The 16,430-nt window shown below is 43.3% G+C and overlaps 1 protein-coding gene across 1 annotated transcript; it reads right to left on the bottom strand.

Annotated features, from left to right (window-relative positions):
* Positions 1–2,232: 2,232 nt before the first annotated feature.
* On the bottom strand, positions 2,233–13,466 carry LOC132994270 (myosin-6-like). Its single transcript, XM_061064511.1, has 37 exons — positions 13,263–13,466; positions 13,054–13,197; positions 12,825–12,981; positions 12,721–12,748; positions 12,530–12,635; positions 12,367–12,459; positions 12,118–12,181; positions 11,941–12,039; positions 11,757–11,860; positions 11,543–11,681; positions 11,326–11,444; positions 11,104–11,253; positions 10,858–11,028; positions 10,470–10,779; positions 10,294–10,370; positions 10,012–10,217; positions 9,156–9,279; positions 8,061–8,197; positions 7,722–7,977; positions 7,396–7,638; positions 7,020–7,196; positions 6,794–6,939; positions 6,617–6,707; positions 6,145–6,534; positions 5,409–5,535; positions 5,200–5,318; positions 4,917–5,113; positions 4,609–4,792; positions 4,358–4,523; positions 4,139–4,263; positions 3,749–4,057; positions 3,461–3,664; positions 3,092–3,388; positions 2,914–3,018; positions 2,746–2,841; positions 2,510–2,644; positions 2,233–2,359 (listed from the first exon to the last, which is right to left on the bottom strand). The coding sequence occupies exons 1-37, from the start codon at positions 13,464–13,466 to the stop codon at positions 2,339–2,341; spliced, it is 5,820 nt and encodes a 1,939-aa protein (XP_060920494.1). The 3' UTR covers positions 2,233–2,338.
* Positions 13,467–16,430: the final 2,964 nt, after the last annotated feature.

Raw genomic sequence — 16,430 nt, 5'->3', positions numbered from 1 at the left:
CAGAAATGTTTATAAAACTCAGCGGGGAAGCCATCAGGTCCTGGTGCTTTGTTAGGGGGAATTAACTTTAGTGCTGAATAGAATTTTTCTTTTGTGAGTGGTTTGTCTAATGCTTCTGCTTGAGTTTTTGTTAAGGTTGGTATGTCTAGTTTATCAAGGAATTCATATATGTCTTTTGAATTGGGTTCTGTGTCTGATGTGTACAGCTGTTGGTAGAAGTTTTTAAAGGTGTTTGTAATTTCATCTGGTGATATGAGAAGCTTCCCGGCTGGGTTTTGTATAGCTGGGATGGTATTTTTTTTCCTTTTTTTGCTGTAGCTGATTTGCGAGATATTTTCCTGATTTGTTGCTATAGTCATAGTGCTTGTGTTTGAGTTGTTGGATTAGAAATTGTGTTTTTTCATTTATTATGTCTGACATTTCTAATTTATATTTCCTAAGTTTATTTAGATTCTCTTCTGTTGGCGTTTGTGCATAGATCGTTTCTGTTTATTTAATTTTAAGCTCTAGGTTGTGCTCATGTGCTATCTCTGTTTTCTTTTTGTAAGATGAGTATGAAATGATTTTGCCTCAAATAACTGTTTTTGCGGTTTCCCAGATAAGTGATGGTTATTTTGAGTGTCATTAATGTCAATGAAGGATGCCCACTCTTCCTTTATGGCTGTGTCAAAATTTGGATCTTTTAGTAGTGAGAGATTGAATTGCCATCTGGTTGGTTGTTTATGGAGTTGCTTGCTGTTTAGATGTAAGGAGAGGAGGGAGCGTGGTCACTTATTATAATCGGATGGATTGAGGTATCTGTTATGTCCTGTATGACTGATTTACTTATGAGAAAAAAATCTATACGGGAGAAAGAGTGATGGAGTGGTGAGAAATATGTGAATTCTTTTGCTGTTAGGCTCTTAAGTCGCCAACTGTCACCAAGTCCAAGCTCCTCCATGTATTGTATTATTGTTTCTGTGGATTTCCATTTTCTGCTTCCAGTTCCTGAGCGGTCTATTGTGGGGTTGAGGACTGTATTAAAGTCGCCTCCGATTACTATTTTTGAGTTTGTGAAGTTATGTAATGATGTGAAGAATCTATGAAAGAAGGAAGGTTCATCTGTGTTGGGTCCATAAATATTTGCAATAGTAAAATTAGTATTGTTAATGGACGTGTTTAAGATGATGTATCTTCCTTCTGGGTCAATGATGGTGGAGGAATTAGTTAGTGATATTTTCTTGTGGATCAGTATGGATACACCTCTTTGTATGTTCGGGAATGCCGGAGAAGATCAGGTTGTCGCGCATGCTTCTAGTTTGATTGTCCAGGATAGTTTCTTTCATGATTTTGTTGTCTTTTGTGACGGAGTTAATTTTTTCGGTAAGTGAGCTGACAGAGGTTTGAAGTGAGTTATTTGACATTTCAAGTTTTTCAATGTGGTTGTATGCATATTCCAGGCTGGCGTGGAGCTCTTTTATTTCGTCATGTAATGTAACCAGTAGATCGAGTTTGTTATTTATTGATTGGAGTACACTGACCTCAATGTCGGTAGTCTGGAGATAACTGGTGTCCGTGGATGAAGTTTTTTTCCATTTGTTTGGGTTTGAGGGGTCTTGTTGTGGAGTGTCGGTAGCTGAATCCATGTTCTGTTTGCTGTAAAAGTGGTCGATGTAGGCTTCCAGGTCGGCTATATCCTCCCGCATGTGAGAGAAGAAGTATTCCGGTTTATGCTGTACGATCTGGGATGTAGAATGTGTTTTGTTGGTAAAAAAGAATCCCGGTGTTTTGTTTTCTTGGTCTCAGTGATTGCACGTCGCCATGTTGGAGCTCACCTCGATGCTACGTCTCGCGATACTCACAGAGCCATCCTCCTCACAGAGCCATGAGCTGACATCATATTTACGATCGTCGGTAATTTTCGTGAACGGTCGGATGCGCGACTCGCTTTAAATGTTGCGGCCACAAGGAATTGTGGGATGGCATATCTCATCTCCTTTGGTAAAGGATGGTCCAGTGTATCCTAAGCTAAAGGAGGTTATAAAGGAAGCATTGACCCACCTTTCCTTAGCTTTTAGAGAATTCAAACGGCTCTTATCATGGCCGCCACTCAAATGCTTCCGGGTCATTTCACTCACTGAGGAACGCTCCAAAACAAAAAAGACAATTCGAACACACCCTAAGACAGGAAGTCACTTAGACAGGAAGTCACTTACACAGGAAGTCATTAAGACAGGAAACCACAGTGATGCAGTAAATCTTTATTCGCTCATGTTGCATGAAGAATAAAGAAACTAAAGAACTACATTTTGACTACATCTAAAAACAAAGATGTCTGAAGATCCTGTTTCAGGCTTCTTCACTCTTCATCGTGAACTTTCTGAGCAAAGACAAAGTCACATGAATAATTATTCAAGATGGTTTCAAAACAAGGGCTCTGCTGCTGAGTCTCGATGTTTAGATACTTTGACAGATGTTTATATATTGATAAATATATATTTCAATATATATATAAGTGGGTAAGGGTTACCTTGGCACCGGAGTCGCGGCTCTTCACTCTCAGCTTGTTGACCTGAGACTCTGCGATGTCGGCTCGCTCCTCGGCTTCTTCCAACTCGTGCTGCAGCTTTCTCATCTTTCCCAGGTTTGCATTCGAATGTTCCTCCTGCAGAAGAAAGGTGAAAGTGTGGGCGGCTGTTACAGAGTCTATGAAGCCACGCTCAAAGGAAACGTTTGGCTGAACGCAGGTGAAGGTGTTTCACTCACAGCTTCCTCAGCAGCTCGTTTGTAGGCCTTCACCTTCAGCTGCAGTTTCTCCACCAGGTTCTGCAGACGGCTCAGATTCTTCTTATCCTCCTCCGTCTGTGTTTGAGCACATTCACATTGTTAAAGCTGTCGGCTCGTGTTATCATTCATTACATTGGTGATGTTTACCTGGTAGGTGAGCTCTTTGATGCGTCTCTCGTACTTACGAACACCTTTCACTGACTCACTTCCTCTCCTTTGCTCCATATCGACCTCGTTCTCCAGCTCTCTCACCTGAAAACAAAAGTCAGAGATGTGACGGGTTGTATTGAATTACAAAGTGATGTATGTGAAGTTGAATATTCACCCTGGCCTCCAGCTTCTGGACTTGCTTCTTGCCACCTTTCAGGGCGATTTGCTCAGCTTCGTCCAGACGGTGCTGCAGGTCTTTGATGGTTTGTTCCATGTTTTTCTTCATCCTCTCCAGGTGAGCGCTGGTGTCCTGCTCCTTCTTCAGCTCCTCCGCCATCATGGCGGCATCAGTTACTGCCTTCTTCGCCTTCTCCTCAGCGTTCCTGCACTCCTGCACCGCCTCCTCCACCTCATTCTGAAGCTGAGCAGTGTCGCTCTCCAGCTTCTTCTTCTGGTTCAGCAGGCTGGTGTTCTGGACAAAATCACAGTTGAAGTGTGACATTCATTCTTTCTAATATTCTTGAAGTGTAATCGTTTGACGTACCTGAGAGTGCAGCAGCTGAACTCTCTCACTGACATCCAGCAGCTCCTGCTCAGCCAGTTTACGAGCTCTCTCCGTCTGCTCCACCAGAGACCGGAGCTCATCCACTTCAGCCTGCAGCAGGTTGTTCCTCCGTTCCACGATGGCGATGTTCTCCTTCAGGTCATCATTCCCTCGCAGAATGTCGTCCAGCTGCAGCTGAGAGTCCTGACCACACAGATCCAGTGATTGGATTTACAGAGGAAGTAATGGATATCAAACAACCTGTCTCTATATTTGAAGGTGTTGTACCTTCAGGTGAGCGTGGAGTCCCTTCAGCTGTTTCTGAGCCTCGGCCGCCTGTCTGTTGGCCTGACTCAGCTGGATCTCCATCTCATTCAGGTCTCCCTCCATCTTCTTTTTCAGCCTCAGAGCCTCGTTTCTGCTGCGAGTCTCCGCCTCCAGGGAGCTCTGCAGAGTGTCTGCCACTCTCTGATGGTTACGCTTCGCCTGCTCCATCTCCTCATCCTTCTCCACCACCTTTCTCTCCAAGTCAGCCTTCACCTGGTTGAACTCCAGCTGAGCTCGCAGGATCTTACCTTCCTCGTGCTCCAGTGAACCCTGTTACAAACACATCAATAGATGTTTCCTTCAAAGCTTCAGGAAGAAATTGAAGAACGCAGACCTCAGCCTGAGTTTCACCTCAGCCTCCTCCAGAGCCGACTGGATCTCAGCCTTCTCCTGCTCCAGCTGCTTACGGATCTTCTCCAGCTCGTGGATGGTCTTTCCGCCCTCTCCAAGTTGCTCGGTCAGATCAGAAATTTCCTCTGATTTAAGTATTTTAATGTATTTTATTAATGACACTCTGTTAATGATGTCGTCGTTGTATGTTGACAGACTGGTTGTGTCTTATCTCCTTACCTTGGAGATTCTTGTTCTCTCGTTTCATGGTCTCCAGATGATCCAGAGATTCTTCATAAGAGTTCTTCAGTTTGAAGAGCTCGGTGCTCAGAGATCGAGACTCTTTCTGGGAGCCTTCCAGCTCAGTCTGACTCTCCTCATACTTCTGCTTCCACTCAGCCAGGACCTGTTTCAAGTTATCATCATTAAGAAGCCATTCTTACTTTAGTGATATCTTTGATTTGGTCAAACGTCTGTTCATGGGTCCCCACCTTGTCAAAGTTTCTTTGTTTCTTGTCCAGAGCTGCAGCGGCAGCATTGGATCTCTCCACGTCCACCATGAGATCTTCGATCTCTCCCTGAAGTCGGTGTTTGGTTTTCTCCAGGGAGGAACATTTAGCATTAGCTGCTTCAACTGCTTCCTCTGCATCCTGTAAACGCTGGGCTAGCTTTTTCCTGAGAGCACAAAAAGCGTCCAATCATTACTCACAATACAAATACAAAGACCAAGGTGAATCAAGGGATTGTCTGACGAGAGATGTTTTTGTCTTTTTGGTTCTCTAACTTAGTGACTCCGTACTTAGCTTCTTCCAGCTCCTCGGTCCTCTGGATGGCATCTGTTTCGTACTTTGTTCTCCACTGAGCCACCTCTGAGTTTGCCTTGGACATGCTGCGTTGGAGCTCAGCTTTGGCTTCCTGCTCCTCCTCAAACTGCTCTCTTAATAAATCACAGTCATGGCGGGCAGACTGCACGGCGTGGGCGAGTGCATTCTTGGCCTTCAGGTAAGAAACACGAGACCACGTCATTCTTTCAAGACGATTCTGAGCTTTGGATTTTAACATGAGGGGTTTTAAAGACAGACCTTGACTTCCTCCTCTAGTTGTCTCTTCAGATCTTCGATCTGCTGCGTGTACGACTGCTTCCCTCGAGTCAGCTGAGACACCAACGAGTCCTTCTCCTCCAGCTGCCTGGCAAACTCACCTGGAGATCAAAGGTGTTTGTTCTTATAAAAGGTAACGCCTGCAGATTTAATCCTCGAGCCTGTTAAATAACCAAATCAAACAGATTCACCATTCTCAGTTTGGAGCTTTGCTTTCTGCATGGTCAGGTCGTTTATGCTGCGCTGGCCTTCCTCTGCTTTGGTTTTGAATTCGGACGTTTGATCCTCCAGACTGCGGCACATTTTCTCCAGGTTGGCCTAAGATCAATAAATTAGTAAGTAAACACAATGTAGACCTGATGTAGACCCAAATATTAGATTCTGTGTTAGAGGCCAATAAGTCCAGAAGTTATACTTCACTGTCAGTCTGTGAACTCTGGAACCTGCTAGCTTAGCTTAGTGGTCAGTCTGTGTGTGTGCACTGTGGAGCCTGTTAGCTTAGCTATCAGTCTATGTTTGCACTGTGGAACCTGTTAGCTTAGCTGTCAGTCTGTGTGTGCACTATGGAGCCTGCTAGCTTAGCATAGCTGTCAGTCTTTGTGTGTGAACTATATTATCATGCCGCGATAACATCCATTGAAAACTGCAGTTCAGGGACTTAATTTTCACGAGCTGTTTGCTCAAACTGAATAGCCAAAAATGTTAGCTTAGCATCAGTCTTTTAAGTAAGAATATGATTATATGATGAAAATATTACTCTGCTCCTTTTCTTATGTCAGTTTAGGTAATATGATGGTCAAATCAGCAACCAGTTAGCTTAGCTTAGCACAAAATATTTCCCTTATCTGCCTAAAGGTAATGAGAGCATACGGCTTATTGGTTAGAGTCCATAGTTCTCAGCACTTTATGGATTTGTTGAGGACTTACTTTCACTTTGATGATCTGCTCCATGTTGGAGACGACGTCGTCGAGCTCCATCCTGAGCTCGCTCTTGTCCTTCTCCAGCTTCTGTTTGACTCTCTGCAGGTTGTCGATCTGCTCTCCCAGGTCAGCCACACTGTCTGCGTTCTTCTTCCTCAGGGTCGCAGCAGTGGCTTCATGCTGAAGAGTAGCCTCTTCAAGGTCTCTTCGCATCTTCTGAAACTCCGCCTCCCTCTTCTTGTTCATCTCGATCTGGGCGGCGGTCGCTCCTCCGGCCTCCTCCAGTCGTTCGCTGATCTCCTCCAGCTCTCGGGCGAGGTCGGCTCTCTGTTTCTCCACTTTGGCTCGTGCAGCTCGCTCTGCTTCCAACTCTTCCTCCAGCTCTTCAATGCGAGCCTTCATGAATGTTTTCAAAGACATACATTTAGAGAGGAGTCCCGTAATGATGACATCATAAAACAAAGCAACCTGCAGCTACCTGTAACTCCTTCAGTTTCTTCTGAAGCTGTGCGCCCATCGCTTGTTCATCCTCAATCTTACTCAGCAGCTGGCTGATTTCAAAGTCTTTTCTGTGTTTAATGACACAATGGTGGACTTTATTAATACACTGTTATGGGTCGGGCATTGTTTGTGAATGTAGAAACATTAGCTTAACTTTTTGAGTTTGTCTTCCAGTTGCTGCTTGTCATTTTCCAGATCCATCACATTTTCTTGGGTTAACTTTAAGTCCCCTTCCAGTTTTCTTTTGGCTCTTTCCAGGTCCATCCTCACTTTCTTCTCTTGTTCCAACGATCCTTCGAGCTAACATGATGAACATGACAAATGTTTAGTCTGTAAGTGCTGACATCTCCAGACTTTGTCCGAAACAACATTTTACTCACATCATCAACCTGCTGCTCCAGTTTGGCCTTGGCCTTGGTCAGAGAGTTGACTTTGTCCTCCTCGCTTTGCAGGTCGTCCAGTGTTTGCTGGTGAGCCTCCTGAAGAGCTTTTTTCTCTTTGGTCAGCTTAGCGATTATTTCTTCCAGAGCAGCCATCTCCTCTGTCAGGTTTTTAACCTGAGATCATCATCAATAGCAAACCAGGATGTTTACAGTGAATCTAAGTGTGCAGTGAAAAGTTGTGTGGCCATAACAACAAAACAGATAAACTGAAAGTTGCTGAAATGACTTACATCTGAGGAGGTCATCTTCACAGAGATAACACAGAGATCAGAACCATGGTGATCATTCAATCTAGATTATAGCTGCTCGTTACCTTGTTCTCTGTGGCATGCTTCTCTTTCTCCACTTTAGCCAGAGTCAGCTCCAGGTCGTCGATGTCCTTTTTCAGTTCTGAACACTCGTCCTCCAGCTTTCTCTTTTTGGCTGTCAGTTCTGAATTCATCTCCTCCTCATCCTCCAGCCTCTCCGTCAGCTCTTTGGTTTTGGCCTCCAGCTGGATCTTACTCTTGATCAGACCCTCACAGCGCTCCTCAGCATCTGCAAGATTATCTTGTTCCTGCAGACAGAAGATTGGGTTAATTATGGTTCTTTTGTTGATATACAGTGGTAAGTTGATGTAAACTGGATGACTGGTCTTACAGACTGGACTTGGAGCTGAAGGTCATTCTTCTCTTGGAGAAGGGTCACCATTTTTTCTTCCAGCTCTTTCTTGCGTGCCTCAGCTTTTGCATACGCATCTTTCAGCTTCATAAACTCCTCCTTCATGTTTGCCATCTCTTTCTCGGTCTCGGCTGACTTCAGCAGAGGTTTGATCTTGAAGAACATCTTCATCCAGGGCCAATTCTTGACCCCCATGAAGGCACGCACGTTCCACTGGATCACCAGTATAGCATCCCTGGAGACACCGTCAGGAGCTTTAAATCTGAGTTACTGTAGCATGTCTCTTTTAAAAAACAATTTTTAATGTTATGCACAAACCTGCGTTCAACAATCTTCTGAAACTCAATCCTAGCCAGTAATCCTCTGGACCGAGCTTGAATTCCAGTGATGATGAGTGCGAGCCGGTCGTCTCTCATCTCCTCGAGAACACCGAGCAGACCGGCTTTGAAGAACACCTAAACAAAACCATATTCATTTCATTATAAACTCTCCCAGCACAGTTTAGTGGGAGTTCAGGGGTCCCCATTAAATATCAAACCACATCCTAAAGCTCTCATCTCATCTGCCAGAACAACCCCCCCACACCCCCTCCCCTCCCCACCGGATTGCTGATGGACGGTCTACCTCCCCCCACCCCCTTGCTCTCTATCCCTCTTCCTGCATCTTATCCCATCTCTCCCCCTATCCCTTTCCAAGCCCGGCGCAGTCTAGGCCTGTGAAGACTGTTTCGTCATGAGCCGGGGATCTGGCCGAAGATTTCTGCCTTTTAATAAGACAGTTTTTTCTTACCACTGTAACTTTTGCTGCTTTGCTAAAGTGCTCATGATGGATAGGCCGGATCTTTGTAACATAATAAGCAATAAGTAAGGTCTTTTACCTGCTTTTTGTAACATAACAATGAGTAAGGTATTTTTACCCGCTCTTTTGTAATGTTAACAGACAAAGAGTAAGGTATTTTACCTGCTTCTTGTAAAGTATCTCGAGATAACACTTGTTATGAGTTGACGCTATACAAATAAAAATTGATTGATTGATTGATCTCAGTTTGTAGTCGTGAGCTTAAATGAATGTCGACGGACTACAATAATCACAGAAAAGCTGCCTAATTGAAACCTGCCTTTCTAAGCCAGTCTGCACCTCCACCCCAGCTCCACCTTTTCATGCCGTGTCTGACTTATCAATTTCTTTTCTGTGGTCAGTGACACTGGTTTGTTCAGTGGGTCTCTGCAGCTCTCAGGGGCCTCAGGACTCTCCATGTAGGTAGATGAGGAGCAGGGAGGTCCCAGAATAAAGCCACGCACACAAAGAAAACTCACTGCATGTAAAACTCTCTCTGACGTAAGTGGTCCTTACTGATTTACTTATTCCAACACTGAACCCTGCTCCTCATGTTACTGATGGCATAGAACCAACCTTTGTGTGTCCCAGTCTATACTGTTCATGGTCGATATCCAACGAGCCCAGAAGTTTTTCTGCTGCCTTCTTGTTGTCGATGAACTGTCCCTCAGGGATAGCATTCGGGTTCAGGATACGATATCTGAATTCATACAAAAATAACATCCCCATTTTTAAATCAATCAACTCCTGTGTGCTGAGAGAAGTGTCCCTGAAGGTGGAAGTGTCCAAGAGTTCATTATTGTAAAAGACTACACATTGACCCTCCTTTTGGTAAAGGTCCAATCAGTGAGATGTGTAGAGACTGAAATGACAAAGTGAGCTTACTATATGATCAGACATTAAGGAAACATGCTATGTTGAAGTGCTGGCTTCTCTGACAACAATGCAGCAGCCAGTATGTCCTCCTTCTAACTTTAGATTCTGGTCCTGAATGCTCTGGATTTGTTTGGACCAGAGAAGGTAGGCGGTTTTAAGGCACCCCCACATGGCCATTTTGGACGCCCCTCGGTTTGCCAGATATGAGACCAGTACAGGTGTGAAGGGATCCAGGACACATTGAGATCTGATTGTTCAGCACCACTGACTGTATATAAAGATGGACAACACGTCTCCACCTCCTCCTGCTGTTCAAAAGAGAAGTCAGAGTCTGTGCTGTGCTGTAGGGATGGCTGGAGGAGCTGTCAGTCATGATGTTATACTCCTTTTTATATCTTCAAATAGTGATTTAAAATAAAACACAAACACTGGGACTCCTGACAGGACTTAAGCTGAATGAAAATCATATGGTTGTATTTTTTCTCCTGCTACTCCTACCATGTAAAATAAAGTTAATCCAGCAGAGCAGGCTGAAATAATCAAACACATTCCTTGCCTTTGTTTGAAGTCCCCATACTGGATCCTGTTTGGGAATCCCTTCCTGCAAATCCGGATGCCTTCCAGCACGCCGTTACAGCGCAGCTGATGCATAACCAGAGGATTCTCCATGGCCCCCGGAGTCTTAGTCTCATTGGGGATGAGGCAGCGTACAAAGTGGGGGTGAGTTGACCGGAGATTGGTCATCAGTTTGTTCAAGTTCTCCTGTATGTCAGGACAGAAACCATGAACACATTCCATGCACAGGCATGATGATGAAGAACAGATGGACATGTTTTACCCTGTGCAGAGCGGACACAGTCTGGAAGGAAGAACCTTTCTTCTTTGCTCCCTTTCCACCCTTACTTCCTGAATCTGCTGTTGTGGGATGTTGTGGATAAATACCTGTCATGTTTATATTCTACTTTGATGATATTTAACTTTATGGCCAAATGACTATAATCAAAGACCCCTCACCAGCATCTGCACCAGTGTATCCAGCAAACAGGTTTGACAGTAGCTTGAGGGTGGACTTCTGAAACAGTCCAACCACAGTCTCATTCAGAGGGTCCTTGTTCTTCACCAGCCAGTTGCCGATGTTGTAATCAACAATTCCAGCGTAGTGGACCAAGGAGAAATGAGCCTCTGGTTTCCCTTTAACCACTCTGGGCTTCTGGAAGTTTGGACTCTTCCCCAGGTGGTTGTCGTACAGTTTGGATTTAAAGGTGGTGTCGCTGGCTTTAGGGAACATGCACTCCTCTTCAAGGATGGACATGATGCCCATGGGCTGCAGGAAGCAGTGGATAAGGTTAAACTTGTGTCTCTTACAGACTCTACGTCTATAAAGAATTAACTGTGCACTTACTTTCTCAATGAGCTCGATGCAGGCTGCCAAGTCCATGCCAAAGTCGATGAACTCCCACACGATGCCTTCCTTCTTGTACTCTTCTTGCTCCAACACAAACATGTGATGGTTGAAGAACTGCTGAAGCTTCTCGTTTGTGAAGTTAATGCACAGTTGCTCAAAGGTGTTGAACTGAGAAGATGATGTAGAAAGCAGTTACAGAAGTATTCTTTACAGCCATCCGTCATTTGAATCTTTTCAACTTACATCAAAGATCTCAAATCCAGCAATGTCCAACACACCAATGAAGTGCTGGCGAGGTTGCTTGGTGTCCAGTGATTGGTTGATTCTTACCACCATCCACAGGAACATTTTCTCGTACACTGATTTGGACAGTGCACCGATGGAGTAGTACACCTGAAAATAAATAACTATAAAATCATTATTCTTCAAACCTGAATGTAGTTAACCTCCATCCTTTAACCGTACCTGCTGCACATTTTGGCCTTTGGTGACCCACTCATTACCCACTTTCACCCTGGGGTGACACAGACCCTTGATGAGGTCCGCAGAGTTCAGACACATCAGATATGCAACTTTGTCCACATCTGTTTGCACCCATTGTTTGGAAAAGCATTGATTCAGGATTGTTTGTTTTAAAGCTTGCATGTTTTAAACTGGTGATTTTAAAATGAGGTGTTGTTACCCTCAGTGCCGTCAGGCTCTGCCTGCTCTTCTCTCTGCTTCTGCTTGAACTTCATGTTCCCATAATGCATGATGGCCCCCGTCATCTTATAAATACCGTTCTTCTCCTCTTGGGTGAAGCCAAGGACATCAAAAGCGTCCTTTAAAACAAACAGCCTGAAATGATTTCTGGGATGATGAAAGTCAATGTTTAAATGCTTGAAAGGACGACTTACGTCAGTAGCGATAAGCTCTTCTGCATCGTCGATGGAGGCTACAGTTGTCTCTCCTTGGGAGATGAAGCTGTAGTCGTACGGGTTGTTCGTTATAAGCAGCATTTCTGTCACAGGAGACAAAGTTTCAGTGTTTGTTTGTGACCTTTGTAAAGGTGAAAGTGTTTGTGTTTGCTGCAGAGCTCACCCAGCAGCTCCGGTTTCTTTTGAGACAGAATCTGGTAGAAGATGTGATAATCTCTCTCAGCCTTCAGCTGGTAAGTGACCCGAGACTTCTCCAGCAGATCTGTTTGACAGTAAAATCATGTCTGTAAGTTAAAACAGCATCATTTGCTGCATGAAGAAGTTCATATCCTGCTCTTACATGTCTCAATGTCAGCAGACGACAGTTTCCCGCTGACACCAAAGTGGATTCGGATGAATTTACCCTTAAAGAAGAAATGAAAGCTCAACAAGATGAGGCCGTTCAAAAGGTTAATGTAAAGATAAAGTACGTCTTTGGGTTAAATGTTTTCATGTTTAGAATAGTCCACAGTGTTATTCTTTGTTACATTAAGGGGGGAAAAGGTTCTGAACAGAAGCCCAATCATAAAGCGAGAAACCTGAAACTCACAAATCTGGAGGAGTTGTCATTTCGGATGGTCTTGGCATTTCCAAAAGCCTCCAGAGCCGGGTTGGCCTGGATGATCTGATCCTCTAAGGTTCCCTGCAGAGTTTACAGATCAGTTTAATCAGAAAGTCATTACAACATTTATGTCCGCCTGTTTCAAGCCAACCTTTTTCTCCTGAGCTGCGTCCTTCTTGCCTGAAACTGCTGCAATGCTGGCAAAGTACTGGATGACTCTCTTAGTGTTCACCGTCTTTCCTGCCCCGGATTCTCCGCTGAAGACCAACACGAGCCAGAATCACAACCGGGACGCATTATAGGATTCATTTGAAGGATTGGTTGGTTGATTAAAGGACTCACGTGATCAGGATCGACTGGTTCTCTCGGTCTGTAAGATTGAAGGCTTGCGTCAGTATTTTGACGTGTCAGTGATTACAGGTGAGATCATTACGATAGAAACACACCTGACAGCATGTACTGGTACGCGTTGTCAGAAATGGAGTAAATATGAGGAGGGGCTTCGCTCCTCTTCTTCCCTCTGTAGGCGTTGACGACCGCCTGGTCGTAGACCGGCAGCCATTTGTACGGGTTGACAGTCACACAGAACAGCCCGGAGTAGGTCTGACAACATTACCCTGTTTTATTAACACTTAAAGAAGAGGAGAGATCTGGGAGTCTGTGTTCAATACTCACATAGATCATCCACGCAGCATAACGCTCTTTGAGGTTAAACAACACGGCAGGTTCGTGGAGGAAGGTGAACATCGCCATGTCCTCGATTTTATCAAACTTTGGTGGGTTCTGAGGATGGATGTCTTCCTCTTTGTGGGTGACAGTCTGAGAAGATTTGTCAAAGTCAGAGAGTAAATAATAAATGATTCTATTCTATATAATAAACTTACTTTTCCAAACTCCGTCTCCACGGTGGCTTTGCCGCCGTCTCTGCTGGTGACAGTAGCTTTGACGTATTCCACCTCCGGGTCGGGGACGAAACACTCCCGCTTTATGTCGAAAGCTCGAGTCTGAGCCTCTAGACGCTCCTTATCTGACTTTCTCAGGAAGGAAGCTGCGGCCCCAAACTCCGCCATGAGGGCGTCACCTGACATCTTGACAGCTGTCAGTGAATGTTTCATGACGTGTTTATCAAGTTTTCCATGTTTATCATTTAAATGACGTTCAGAAGATTAAAGCTGAACTTCAGAGTAAGACACAAATATTAACTTTTTAAGCCTGATCAAAGGTTTCTACACATTTCACTTCATCATTAAAAAGGTAAATTAATTTATTGCTTTTATTTTGAAAATCAACCAGCTCGCAGATATTTACCTGGCTTCCTCTTTTGATGTTTCTGTCGTGGTCGAGTCTCTGAATAGAAAAAAAAGTTTTATTTTAATTATCTGACCCAATAATCAGCAACATGTTGATATAAGTTGATACCTGTTGGTGCTGTGTTCCCGTCTTGACTCGTCGCTCTGATTCAGTCCTTTTATACGTCCAGGAGGTGGAGCTTCAACACTCTGCCGTCCAATCAGAATCAATCAGAAGACAAAGGCCACTAATGAACAAAAGGAGGGTCTGTATTTGGAGGAGCAGACTATAATAACGCTCATGTGATGGTTGGCCTGTGAAACTGGACTTAGATCTATTTTTAATTTTAACCTTTCTCTGTCCCATCAGCCGATAAGTTAGAAAGCTTATTAAAACATTTAGAAACTCATTTTAAACACGTTTACATGTTCATAGATTTTGTTTTTAATCTTTTCATTAAATTCTTCCAGCAGTCTGAGGCTCAGAAATGATTTTAAACAAAATGAAAAGTAAAGATGGAACTCGTATCGCCTCCCTTCACGTACGCAGGAGCTCAAAAGTGAACTTGTTGGTCTTAGATTCGTCCTTCTGTTTTCCTCACAGTGGACTCAGCTTCATCCCTCGAAAATAAAGAGTGTTTACGACAGCCGGCTACTTTCAAGGTTTCAAAATGTCTGTCCTGTAATGTAATCATACAGCTCTCATCAACTCCCACACATTCACATTATTAAGACAGGTCAGCACAGCTTTGAACTGAGAGGAGATCCTTCAATCAGGTGTTTATTGGAGGGTCGGCCTGAAGACCTCCTCAAGAGAAACATGAACCCTTTGACTTTAGCAACTTGTATGTTGGGCAGCCCGCCATCTGGATCACACTCCTCATCACCTCAGGGACATGTGGAGACTTTCATTCTCAGCTGTCTTCTGTCCTCGGGTCTCTGATGGAGCGTCATTGGCCTTCCTGAGAAACATGTGGATTAATTTCCACTCAAACAAAGCGAGCTGTATTTATTTCAGAACAGCTTAGCATACTTTAAACTCTGTTTACCGTAGACCAGGTCTCCGCTGAGTGGTGAAACAAATCTCAGGGGACTCAGAGGTGTTTATGGCACATTGTTTCCTTCCTTTTGTCCTTCAGCTCAGAGACCAGCTCTTGACATTCAGAGACACTAAAAATGTTTTTGGCAGAGTGATGCATTAAATCAAACTGAGACCTCACACTTACTCTCAGGATGCACTCAAACTAGGAAAGTCGTCCCGTACCGGGCTGAAACGTGGTCGATCCCGTTGCTAGGTATGACACGTTTTTTTCAGAAGCTGTGATTGGTTATTCTAAAAAAAAGTGGAGAAAAATAGTCAATCATAGAATCTAGTCAAACATTGTCTAATTATGAACACTATGAAATTAGCATCTGTGTGATCATTTGTAAGACGTACTTTAAAAGTATGACGCCTACAAGATGTTTGAAATCAGATGCTCAGAGCAGCTTCTTCACATGCTGATCGTTACCTCAGCAGGTAAAGGGTTAATCAGTGATTGGATGCACCTGTGGAGGTAATAGTAGAGGAACTTGGGCCCCTAAAAGTTGAGAGTCTCACTTTGTACTGAAAAACGTCAGCGATGAATTGAAATGTCATTTTAGTCGGTTCGGCCTGACTGATTAAAAAATATTATTCTTTGTGAAGAATATTCTCAGGGCCGTATTCATGAAGCCTCCTAAGTACTAAGAGTACTTAGAATCAGGATATTTTCTAAGAATGTCTCCTCAAACTATTAGGAGGAGTGACGAGGACTTTTAACAGGATGAAGAGTTTCTCAAGCTGAGGAGGAAACAGAGAAATGTTCTCCAAACACTACATGAAGAATATTATTATTGAATCATAGTCGGCTTAACAGACTAAAATTATTCATGCAGACATTTCAATCTGTCTGACTTCTTTCAGTACAAAGTGAGACATGTTGGGTTTGTTTCCATGTGGTTATAGTAGAGCAAAAACCCCCAAAAAGGCTTTAGTTTTCGAGATACCCCTACCCGAGGTAGAACAAAGCACGACCATATTTTTTCATAACTTGAACATGTCTAGTTTATGAAACGGATAGTTGTATAAAAATATTTGACTGCAAAATAACTTTTTTTGGATGTTTTATGCATCTTAACAAAAAACGAAAATAGGTCAAATTAGGGCTTCTCCAAAAGGGACAGCTCTAGCCTTATCACATGTATCTCTGGGAATCAGAATCAGAATTTCACCAAATTTGGACAGGATGTTCACAGATAGTTATTAGTTACAATTATGCAAAGTTTTTATCAATACCATTTTCAATTTTTGAATTTCACACTTAAACACACATGTAGTTTAGGCGGAAATTGAAAATTGAAACAAAAATTCAAAAGGTATGTATATCAAAGTCTGTCATTTTTTAAGTAAGGACACCAAACATTAAAATATGTCATTTTTTATCTTCTTTAGACTATTATCTCAACATAAAAGCAAGTTATTTGACTTTTCACTTGACCCTATGGTGTCACCAGCCCCTAACAGGAAACTAGTGCAGCCAGGATTTCAGGGCGACCTGGTACAATGGGGCTCTATGGATGTGTATGTGGGAGGAGGTGGCCACAAACAATTGATTAAGACTGAACAACAAGACACAATATAATTGTATTCTGTAATATATATATATAATTAAACATTTTATAGTTATTCTTAATACATTTTGTCTCATATTTTCTATCTTACATATGATTTATATGAGGACA

This window comes from Labrus mixtus, chromosome 19, assembly GCF_963584025.1.
Source record: "Labrus mixtus chromosome 19, fLabMix1.1, whole genome shotgun sequence".
NCBI classification, from domain to species: domain Eukaryota; kingdom Metazoa; phylum Chordata; class Actinopteri; order Labriformes; family Labridae; genus Labrus; species Labrus mixtus.
The sequence above is the reverse complement of the archived record's forward strand: the minus strand, read 5'-3'. Positions and strand labels throughout refer to the sequence as shown.

What these genes read in the sequence shown, in the direction of transcription:
- LOC132994270 (XM_061064511.1), bottom strand. Translation starts at nt 13,466, where the DNA reads ATGTCAGGTGACGCCCTCATGGCGGAGTTTGGGGCCGCAGCTTCCTTC. An exon ending in AAGGCCAAAATGTGCAGCAG is followed by an intron (nt 11,254 to 11,325) that starts GTACGGTTAAAG and finishes ATTTATTTTCAG; the next exon opens with GTGTACTACTCCATCGGTGC. An exon ending in AACTAGAGGAGGAAGTCAAG is followed by an intron (nt 5,114 to 5,199) that starts GTCTGTCTTTAA and finishes TCTTACCTGAAG; the next exon opens with GCCAAGAATGCACTCGCCCA.